This window comes from Actinia tenebrosa, unplaced genomic scaffold, assembly GCF_029948245.1.
Source record: "Actinia tenebrosa isolate PJP-AT-01 unplaced genomic scaffold, QUT_ActTen_1.0 PGA_scaffold7__59_contigs__length_16204524, whole genome shotgun sequence".
In the NCBI taxonomy this organism is placed as follows: Eukaryota; Metazoa; Cnidaria; class Anthozoa; order Actiniaria; family Actiniidae; genus Actinia; species Actinia tenebrosa.
In genome coordinates, this window is record NW_028292584.1 from 12,254,727 (window position 1) to 12,266,531 (window position 11,805).

General features: G+C 36.0%; 1 protein-coding gene across 3 annotated transcripts in view; it reads left to right on the plus strand.

Annotated features, from left to right (window-relative positions):
- Window positions 1–10,368, plus strand: part of LOC116307267 (uncharacterized) — a 48,576-nt gene extending 38,208 nt beyond the window's left edge. For 2 of the 3 annotated variants that reach the window (XM_089039665.1, XM_089039666.1), the window contains 13 exons: window positions 767–1,189; window positions 4,819–5,100; window positions 5,549–5,791; window positions 6,279–6,539; window positions 6,845–7,108; window positions 7,347–7,643; window positions 7,760–7,875; window positions 8,008–8,066; window positions 8,334–8,473; window positions 8,797–8,931; window positions 9,045–9,069; window positions 9,146–9,176; window positions 9,500–10,368. In XM_089039665.1, coding sequence (XP_088895791.1) covers window positions 767–1,189; window positions 4,819–5,100; window positions 5,549–5,791; window positions 6,279–6,539; window positions 6,845–7,108; window positions 7,347–7,643; window positions 7,760–7,875; window positions 8,008–8,066; window positions 8,334–8,473; window positions 8,797–8,931; window positions 9,045–9,069; window positions 9,146–9,176; window positions 9,500–9,937 — 2,714 coding nt within the window. In that variant the 3' untranslated portion in view covers window positions 9,938–10,368. The remainder of the gene's footprint in view (window positions 1–766; window positions 1,190–4,818; window positions 5,101–5,548; window positions 5,792–6,278; window positions 6,540–6,844; window positions 7,109–7,346; window positions 7,644–7,759; window positions 7,876–8,007; window positions 8,067–8,333; window positions 8,474–8,796; window positions 8,932–9,044; window positions 9,070–9,145; window positions 9,177–9,499) is intronic. The other variant, XM_089039667.1, reaches the window with a different exon arrangement.
- Window positions 10,369–11,805: the final 1,437 nt, after the last annotated feature.

Genomic DNA, 11,805 nt, shown 5'->3' on the forward strand with positions numbered 1-11,805 from the left:
ATACGTGCACCTTTGGATACCTTTGTTTAAAGACTAAAAAAAAACAGATGAATAAATAAATAATAATAAAATTATAAATGACATTTATTAGCAGTGGTGTTTCCACAGAGTGGCTGTTTATACACTGAAATTTCAACTCCAAAAATGTAATTGATTTTTGCGGAAAGAGGAAAACAACATAATGAGATATATAAAGTGCTACTGCAGTAATAATAAAACTTGGCCCGGGTAGCCTGTGGAAGGAAAGCCGAGAGTGATCCTGCGGCATCAAGATAAGTTTTGTTTAACTTTAGTTTATGACAAACAAAATTTTTAAAAAATAGAAAATTTCGTTATACCGATTTTAATCAAATCTTTTTTAAAAATCTAAGTGGTTTTTGAATTGAAACCTTTTCGTTTATAGAGATTGATTTTTTTCAAGGAAACCACACTGTTTTGACAGGCTGACTGACTGATTCGATGGTCATTTATTCATTCCTTCCTTCCTTCCTTCCTTCCTTCCTTCCTTCTCTTATTTATCTATTTATTCCTTCATTCATTCATTCATTCATATTCATTCATTCATTCATTAATTCATTAATTCATTAATTCATTGAATCCTTCCTTCCTTCCTTCCTTCCTTCATTCATTCAACTATATTTATTCGTTTTTCTACCAAACAGTTCGTAATTTTTTGTCTATTAGGTATATAGAAGTTTACTCCTGTACCACAAGTCATAACGAAAGAAAGAACTTCAAAATTCTTACAGATGCATTTCTTTTTTAGCTTCGTCATTTAGTTTTACAAGGAAGCCAGAACAGCCAATGATTGTTGTTTTAAACAGCAATAGCACGAATGTTGATTTTAGATGGGACTTAAGCCTTGCTAATGGGGATGTATTCAGCTATTTCAATGTTAGAAGATACGAGAAAGACAAAGGATTAGGATCAGATTCTATTGTTGTGTTGGGATTTTATCAAGTTGGATATACGAATGTCAACACCACCCTATACAGCTTGAGTACTAACGTTACCCATGGCCCATCGTCTGGATATGTTAGATTTACCATTAAAGATATCATGCAACAAGACAATAACAAAGATGGCAGTAAAGCAAATCCTCGATCAATCGAGTACGTCTATCAACTAGAGCTAAAGATGGGAAACATTTTGGATGCAATAAATAGTGATGTTGAAATGAGGATTTTATGTAAGTAAACTTAGTTGTTTTCTAATATTCAAAATATATTTTGTACCTTGTTGAGTTTCTTCTTCTTCTTCTTCTTTTTTTCCCTTCTTCTAATTTTTAATTAGTTGGGCTAAAAATCAGCAGAAGACTTTTTGATCGACAGAAAAGAAAGTATACCTTCACTTTTCTTCTTTTTAAAAAAAATGAGAATGCAATATGATCTTATAACTTGTGGGTAGGCAAAGCGTAGACACGGTCCATTTTTAAAATTTGGAATTTTTTGAAGCATGATTAGAAAAACTCCAAGAAACTGAGATGCATGAGTTCACATCGCCACAAGCTCTTCAATAAAAACTTCCTTGTAGTACAAGTAATACTACTAGTATGGCAGTTTTATGCACTTCCGCTATATAAGATTCGCGGCGGTGTATGATCATGATCCATGGATCTTGAATCAGCGCTTCCCCTCCCGATAAAATATACAGTAATATTATGGGTTCAGTTCAGTTTGTATCACTCGTGTCCTATGGGATCTGGAAAGGGTTACCACGAAAATTAAGCGTTCAGCCCCCCTTTTTATGTGTATTAATTAAGATCATGAACCGTAGAGAGCGAGAAGGTGAAAATAAGTGAATTATTTGTGGACGTAGAAAACCCAAAGAAGAAGTGGTTGAAGTATTATATACGTGATAGCAACAATTTTCGTAAATAATTAGTAGGGCGGGGCCAATCAAAGAAAATTCAGTTTTTTCTCTCTTCTTCCCCTGTTTTTGTTGTTTGTTTTGTCGTTTCTTTGTTTCTTTGTTGTTTACATAATTCTGGCCGATAAAATATAGATTAGGAACAAAAGCTGCCGCTAATTAGCATATTAACTCTAAATCTTACCCTAACCTTCCCCTGATTAATTTTCAAGGAAATTGATAATCTATTATGAATATTCCCCAAATAATAATATCGATAACTGAATGTGGAGGGCGCGGTGAGGGTTAAGGTTAGGGCTATTCATTGCAGTAGAAAGAAAGACAACGGTGAAGAATATAAACAAAACCCCTTCATTCTGTGTTTATTAATTTATTTATTAACTTCGCCATACTAAAAAGCATAATGAGTTAATAAGTATAAGCATATAAGTATAGCAGGGATACTGCAAAAGCGTTAGCCAATTACTGCCTGTCCTTTGAAGAGAAAAGTACTTTAATTGAAGGAAAAATAATTATGAGAGAAAGTAAATATACATATACAAAAAATAATTATCATTGTGAAAAGTATAAACTAATTGCAACAAGATACACGATACAATATACGCCTCACCGCTGTTCTTTGAATGCAGCAAGTGTTCCTTCTAATATAGCCAAGTAGTTTGTTTGGACGAGCTACCTGGTGTTGTACCTGTTTAGTCCAAGGCAGGTTGCTAGAACTGAACCTAAAAGCATAATCGCGTTCAGAGTTAACTCCTTCCACTGCTGTGTCTTTGTTGATTTAAGTTAACTCTATAAGTTGAATCTATGGGCTTGTTCATTCTTGTTATGGTATAAACTTTACATTTCGTCTCGTTAAATATGAGGCCAGATGTTGTTGTCCAGTTGCATAGATGTTTCAAAGGGCCTGTAACAATGGAGCGTCGTCTGGAGACTGTATTTCTTTGAAGATTTTTGTGCCGTCAGCGAACCTAGCGGCATTGCTCGTTTTGACCTCCATGTCTTTGAAGAAAAGAATGAATAACGCTGGCCCCAAAATTGAGCCTTGAGGTACTCCGGAACTTACGGATAGAGAATCAGAAGTTGCACCAAGTATAGTTGCACTTTGGTAGCGATCTTTGAGATATGAGTGGAACCACTGCAATAGGCGGTCCACGAATCCAAACATACGCAACGTATATAGCGACTCGACCTTATCGAAAGCTTTTGACATGTCCAGGTACATTATGTCTGGGATGTTACCAATCTATTCAAGAACCTCCAAGAGATTTGTGTTGTACATGAATTTCCCTAGACGAATCCATGCTGACACGCTTGTATATCCTTGAGTTCCTTGTGAAGTCGATCTTTAAAGTTGTTATACACACATGTTTCCAGCAATTTCGCATTAATGATGTTAGTTCTCTGTAAACTCTGCATCACACTTCTTGAAAACGGGCATGATGTTTGTTTCCTTCCACTTCTTAGGAAATGGTTCCTGTGCTAAGAGATTTATTAAACAGCTTACAAAGTGATGGGGGTTTGATTTATTTTCTTATAAGGAAATACTTCTGCTAACTAGCTTATTCTTATTGCATAGCCTCGGACTGGAACTAATTGCAAGAAATTTTAAATTCCATCAATTTTAAAAAATTAGTGTGAGCTGTCTCTAATTAACAGTAATGATAAAAGGGTAAATTTTACATTGTGAAAAGATGAAAAACTTTGAAAAACTTACTGACGTTTCGAACGCTTTCGTCGGAGTAAAAGAGTAAAAAGTATCTTACTCCGACGAAGGACGAACGTACGAAACGGTAGTACGTTTTTTCAAAGTTTTTCATCTTTTCTCAATGTAAAATTTATTCCACATACAAATTTTACACTCGACATTCAAGTTTCGAATTTTACGCTCAAGTTTTAAACTTCAGCATTCAAGTTTTATATTCTACATTCATTTTTTAAATTCGACATGCAAGTTTTATATTCTACATTCATCTTTTAAATCCGACATGCAAGTTTATATAGCGTTCGAGAATTTATAACTCTTCTTTTGTATCTTACATCAATGGGCGACATTTTTATTCGCGCCTTCCTGGCGTCTTGCGTCTATAGTTACTCGTTATGTGATAATTGCTCGCACCGTCAAATCTCAAGTCGGATGCCGCAATTTTCAACTCCAAGCTGTGGACTGAACTACCTGAACCAGTACCCTATATATGACTGATCTCCAGGTTTGGTATTCGACACACTCTGGGTACATTTTGCAATTCACCGCATCATATTTCGAACTCGACCTCGTACATTTTCAACTCGACTTTTATATTTTCGCATGATTTGAATCATTTATTTCTTTGATAATGAGTCAATACACGGAGCTTGAGGAGCTCCATGCTGTTGTGTCCACTCAACATTTATTGTCTTTTAAGTCCAGAATCCTTTCTCCCTGCCTCAGGCGATCATGAAGAACAAGATGCCGACAAAAATATCGATTTATTGTCGGTTTATCGAAAGTTACTAGAAATAAAAATATCGCGTAGAGAGAACAAGAAAGGAATTTTTATGAAAGCACAGTATGGTCTGCACTTCGTTGGTTGTGGGGCACGGTGAGACACGTTTAAAATCTCAGTTGGCACTCGAAAAGTGAAAATGCTAGTTATTTTTCTTATATGTTATTTTCATTTCAATTGAAAATTTAAGGAATTTATTGTGCGTGGTTGTCATATTTTCCCAGTGTTATCGAGGTCATTGCTCATGTACACATTTTCTATCCAAATCGAATTTCTTATTTTTCGTATTGATGGTTTCCAGCCATTCCCAAGAGAATTGAATAACAAAAGACACGGCGGCCATGTTGAAGGATATGACAAAATAATTCATTTACAATTCTTTTGTTAAGTTCCTCCAACAAGGCGGCCGTAAAAAAAAGCGGCCATTTGTAATCGTCACTTGATGATCTTGTTACTTTGAAAACAGTCCCTCCCACCATCACTGCATTCGTCTGTCAAGGCTGTGATAGTGGAAGTGCCGTCGAGAACCAAACTATCACCTTGTTGTGCAATGGTACTGGTAAACCCATACCAAACATCAGATGGATGAAGGATGGACAATATTACAATGGAAGCAGTTCAGTATCAAGTCCAATGAACAAGCTTGTCTTCCAACAAGTAGCAATAAATGACAAAGGAAACTATACCTGTATTGCTGACAATGGCGTTGGTAATCCAGACAGAGAGTCATTGACTTTACTTGTTAAATGTAAGTAGGGGTTTGATATACGCGACATGTTTTTTATACCACTTATGATATGAATTATATTTTAACAAACTGAACTGTTTTCTTATGATGACCGACTAATTACGAAAGTAACCGCGTAGAACCGTAGGGTCTCGATTAGTGTAACACTTAGGGTACGCTAGAAGGGCGGCGCGTTAATAAAGTTTATTTTATGTTCAATTGTCATTATTATCGTTGATTTTTTTTTACTGCGACCAAAGAGCAATCGGCTTCGGAATATTATATATATAGATGATGGCTAGTGAACACTAGCGTGGACTGCGTCGGTGTTTCTAATGAAACAAGTTATCGTAAAATTATAAGTTTAACACCGTAGTGAAAATAGAAACTGGAAATAGAAACTGACGTTTCGGACGTTAGTCCTTCGTCGGAGTCAATCAATCATTCAATCATTCAAATATTTTCACAGATCCACCAGATAGAATCACGTGTAATAACAAGACAGTTCTGGAGGGTGATGATGTCCAACTAGTTTGTAGTGCTAATGGTAACCCTCCCCCTGATATGATGTGGATAAGAAATGGAAGTATTCGAGGCATAGGAAGTACGTTAGAGATAAATGGTGTATCAAAGAGGGATCATGGAAAATATACATTTTTGGCCAACAACAGTCTTGGTTACCAAGTAGAGACTATTTTCGTAGCAGTGAAATGTAAGTATAAAGAATTGAGAATCGATAAACGAAAATAGAGCTGGGCCTATGCAATAAACACCGCCGCATAAAAAATAATTTCAGCTTTAGGAAAGTCGTTTGTTCTACACGGACACGGTAATATGCCTAATGTTTTATTACGGATTTCACAATCAAGCAAGCATTGCTGTTCCTTTTCTCATTTTCCAACTGGTATAACCCCTTTTTTATATCAAATTATTTGATCAAAGCATGCGCAGTTGACAGTAAATTTATTATCTGACAAGCAAAATAGAAAGTGAAAGCATTCTATTATCACTCACGTCAGTTCACATTATGGGTAACCGTAAGAAATGCAATCTTTCCATTTACTAATTTCCGTGATTTCCATATCTAATATTATAGCACTTGCACTGTGTATACTTATACATTAAAATTGAAGCGAATATTGAAATTATGCTAATAATAAAATGGCTGGAGTTATACTACGTAAATTTAATTTTCCAAGTAAAAATCATGGCACCAGAGATAACGAATCCTTACAAAGAAGTAATATTGGTTAATGAGGGAAAAGATGTTAGTCTTGTTTGCAATGCCAGTGGATACCCAGTACCTAAAATCACCTGGACGATGGATGGCACTGTCATTGGTGTTGGACGAATATTCAGTATAACACGAGTACAAAAGAACGATTCATCGTGTTACACGTGTACAGCAGATAATGGTATTGGACACGCCAAGAATGTCAGCATATGTTTAGATATACAATGTAAGTTTGAAGTCATATGCTATTCTCCAGAAAATAGGTTTCTTGTGATGATCAGTACTAGCTCTAGATAAAAGACATTACGATTTGCTATGATAAAGATAAAAGAATGGTTTGCACTGCGAAAAAATATGCCTGCAATGATCCCTAGGAAAACAAGATATATACGAAGCCAATTTTAATAACTTTGGGTTCATTTTTACATTATACTATCTTCTTTTTTACGCTGCTATTAATAATATTCCAAGCTTTCCGGTTCGAAAATTTCATTTGAAGTATTAATTAATGTTATAATTTACATTGTGCAGATCCACCTTCCAACATTACTATTCTACCATTGAGAAGGCAAACGATTCTCAAAGAGGGTACTAGCTTTTCCCTATATTGCCAAAGTGACGGCAATCCACCCGCGACTTACATGTGGAAGCAAAATGGAGGGACTTTAACTTTTGGGCAAAATGGCATACTAGTATTTAATGGTATCAAGCGAAAACAGAACGGAACATACCTGTGTAAAGCGAAAAATTATCTTGGCTTTCTCCTTTCAGTCCCGATCGAAATCGTCGTACAATGTGAGTAAATGAGTACTAATAAGCACAATCGCATCTTCTATTGTTTTCTTATTATCCAATATAAGGGTTCTACAATTTATCAGCATGTCTGCATGCCTGCAAAGCTACGATAAAACCTGAACTAGTTGTGATGTATAGTCACTGAAGTACTCGTATGCTGCAGTGAGCGTTTACTAGTAAGCAGGAAGAATCATTATAATTGTTTCATGTTGTGTGTATTTTGTTTCATCCTTAACAGACTTAGATCCTCTGGAAGTGATTGGATCAAGTAACAAGAGCTACAGTCAGTCCAATCCACTGGTATTGTTCAACCTTAGCATCAACGCATATCCCAGTAACACATCCCTGTCTTGTAATCCTTCTGCACCGAATATATTGACTACCATCACCAGCCATGATGCAGGTTTAACTAGAAAACAGTATTTAGTATTCTTTGTCATCCAGAAAGAAGTGGATTTTGCTAGAATTGTGTGTAAAACTGAAAATGGCGTTGGTAAACGAGAAAGGACACTGCATTTTTACAGACGACCAATACGTGAGTAATGATAATGAGAATTACAAATGTCACTAGCTTGAGCTGATTCAGTCCTGATCAGATAAATTTGCTATAGCCCATCACACCATATTTGATGTTTTTCGTTTCTAATTTAGTTTTCAAGGAAACGTTTACCGGGCAGTTTAGAGTAACCAACCAAGAATGGCAGGATGACCTTCAGGATGTAAAGTCAGCAGGCTACGATGATCTTAAACAGAAGTGCATCAAAACAGTAAGTAGAGTGTAGTCATTTTTGTTCGTTCGTTCACTCGTTCGTTCGTTCGTTCGTTCGTTCGTTCACTTGTTCGTTCGTTCGTTCTTTGCATGGTTATTATTATCATTAGTTTATTCTATTTATTTCTAGTTAGAAGCTGCATACTCAGGTGTACCATATTTGGCTGCCATAAACATTAAGGATTTCATGTAAGTATTCTTCAAACATATAGTGCATATAATTTCAGTAACTGTACTTTTGATCGCTAATTATAACCGCCGCAAAATACAGCAGTAGAGCAGCTCGCCAAGGTCTGTGCTATAGATCCTCTCTCCTTACTGAATTTGAGCACAGGATAACCTTGAAGTTAACGGAAAATCCACACGATATCTCCACCCACATGAGTGATTTCAATATATTGTGGTTTAACTTGTGCAAAGTTGTATTCTTTTTATCTTTACGATTAATTACAATAGCAAGGGAAGCATCATAGTGCGGTTTGAGCTAGAAGTCATTGGTAAAGTACCTGATCCACTGCTGCCTTTGAGAGATTATATCAAAACACAAGGAGAAGAAATCAATGGTCTACAGATAGACAGCATTCAGAAATCAAGTGGTAAGATGGTTTAGTTGCTTGGATTCGACTCGGGGAAGGCCAAGGGTGTTTTCACTTTCGTATTACCACTGATTTCATCGCTACGCGCTCATCAAGACTTAGGTCGCTACTGGGAACGTACAATAGACTGTCGTCAATCAAATGAATCGCCCCATGTACTTTTACGTACTCTAAGGATTAATTGACATGTTTGCGGTAGTTAGTCTGTATTGCCTGATTTGGCTGTACCGACTTTTGTCTCGATATCGTGTATAAATAAAAAAAGTGGTAAAAATCTGTGTGACTATATTTGTATCGTAATAACATCAATAACCCTTTTGTAGACTTCAAAGAAAATACGCCGCTTTCATGTAAAGAGGAGAACAAGACACTAGTTGCAGTTCTTGGAGTACTGTTTAGTTTGTCGATTGTTCTGAACATCATACTTATAGTGGGGTTCCTGTGGTCACGTAGAAAAGGTATGATACGTTATTTTGGGTGTAAACTCATGGAACATGAAGGTAGAGATGGAAAATGAGAAAAAAGATAGGATTAAAAATTTAATTTAATTTAAATTTTTTCCTGATTTTAGATTCAAAAGGAATTTCTGGAAAAAAGTACGTACCAATCTGAGACATGTAGAAGATCAAAGTTCTGATTAAAACAATTAAATGTTAATATCCCCTTTTGCAGATCGAACACAGGTGACAAGAGAGGACAAATGGTAATTTTTATATGTATAAAGCTTACAATATTATCTAATATTATCTATGTGTTATTGTTATTGCGCATGAAATTTTGATGTAGCTATCGATGTATATCCATCCATCCATCCATCCATCCATCCATCCATCCATCCATCCATCCATCCATCCACCCGCCCACCCATCCATCCATTTATCCATCCATCCATCCATCCATCCATCCATCTATTCATTCATTCATTCATTCATTTCATCTTTGTTGTATTTAATTTCTTCGTGCGTTATATATTTGTTTCTTCTCTGTCTACTCATTCATTACTATTATTCTTCCTTACGAACAAAGAACGACATCTCACTTCAAGAGACAAGTTTTAATGCTACAGATAACGAAACACCAAACGTGCCAGAATATGAACCAATAGGAAGGCGAGGATTATCGACGAGTAATGCTCGCATCCCAGAATATGAAGCGGTGACAACAAGAACCCGACCACGTCAACCACACTCTGGTATACAGACGAATAACCCCATGCCTCATTATGCAAATACAGATCAACATGGACAAACAGGGGCTTCTTCCAATTCACCTCCAGTCACCTATCAGACCATCCAACCTCGTACTGGTAACTACGATTCACTGAGTGCTTTCACACGGTTTTCCCCTAAGGGTACAGTACTGACATCCACAGGAAGCCCAACACGTACTGGAGAATACCAGGACCTTCAACACAAGGGTGTGTCTCCACAGTACCAGTCTCTGGATGGCTTAAGCAAATGTTAAATGAATAAGGACCAAAAGAGACCAGTATTGATGAGGCATTGCTTTGTGCTTTTAAAAATGCTATTAATTGAGTAAATGATATACGGGCCTGACATCTGTATCATTACTGATAGCACACTCACTCCAGTATTAAAGATACACTTGCTGATTTAATTTTATCACACTCCTTTTACAGTTTACAGTTTTTTTTAGACAAATTCATCATACTTAAAGGCATTCTCGTAACAATCAAGTAAATCACACAGTATATCATAATGTTAAAGAAAATCAAGGAATAAAAAAAATAAGCAGCCTTCTAAAACGCGATTCATTCATATATTTGTTAATCACATACATTATTCGATATAATATGCTGACACAATAACCAAGCTATATTGGATTGCAATCACTTATTTATACTAATAAACAATAAAGCAAACAATTGACAAATATCAATTGAGAGTTGAGTTTTACGTTTGCTAGATTTCCTTTTACCAAATGACGGTTTCGCATTTTAAAGATCTGTAAAATGCGAAATCCTCGTTTCGCATTTTATTGTGTCGTTTCGTTTCGTTTCGTTTCGTTGTTTATGGTAAGCCTATATATGAGCTACATAGCTTGTGGCAACGTACTGCTTTATGCGAGAAACATGCTTTATGCGAACACTCGTGATGAACTCAAACTTGGTTGGTGATTCATATACACTTCAATAACAGCCCATCCACGATTATGAAACATTTACAATCACTTTACAATATATTTGCTACAAACATAAGGAAATTAGACGCTAATTCTCTACATACCTCGTTCTCCAACACAATCTGAACGATGCACAGAATGAAAGCTTAAAATGATATGCATACAGTGGTATACCGCTGACCGTGAATAGATACATGGATCTTGAGGCATGGAACGGGGGTCAAAACCGGTCTTTGCCCATGGTGAACGTGGGGAATCAAACTACCGATTATTGGTCGTTTCTCACCATCACACAGGGAGACCAACAAAATAGTTTTTGAAACTACAAAAACAAAATGGCGGACGGCCTTCGAGGAAGAATCGGTGTTTGAGTTTAGGCGAGTTCGCCACCATAAAAATTCCCCACTACTTCTAAACTTATAGCAGAGTTTCATTGGCCTGTTGGCTCCCCAATATGGCGAAAATTCGAATAAGTATCGTCAAGGAACCGCGGGCAAGGAAGAGTTTCAAGACGGAATAGCAAAAAAACCGAAAAGGAGACTTTGCTAGCAGTGACGAAGCAGTGACAGGTTTCCTAACATTATCGATTTCATTTTTTATTTATCGTAGCTATCTTTGAGCGCTAGTATGCTTCAAATAAAAGTTTATAAGATTTTAAACCTTACTACTAGTATTGTAGTTGCATAAATTTATACACCTTAACCTCACCTATAAGTAATTCTATTTATTAAATCGATCGTCGTCTATTTGAAGTAGAAATATCAAAGGTAAATTATATCCGGATACGCGGGTCTAACCTAAATTCCGGTTATATTTTTTTGTGGTATTTTTATAATATGATAAAAATTTTGTGGTATTTTATGTGGTAACTTCGACTTCAGCTATAAAATAATCTACATATATAAACTTATATGCAAAACAGATTATTTCACTGACTGTTCTAAATGTAAACATTGACATTATTTCTGGGACTACCTTTTTTTAATTTTCAAAACCATTTATTTTCACGTGATTAGTGACATTTAGAGTGCTTCGTAGAACTAATTTACATACCTGCAAAGCAGATTATTGCACATACTGTTTTAAAGTTTAATATATTGACATTATTTCTGAGAGTAGCTTCACAATAACCCGCTTTGAAATGCAACCTATTGTTCCTCTAATTCCTGAGTGGCTTCATTGCTATGTGG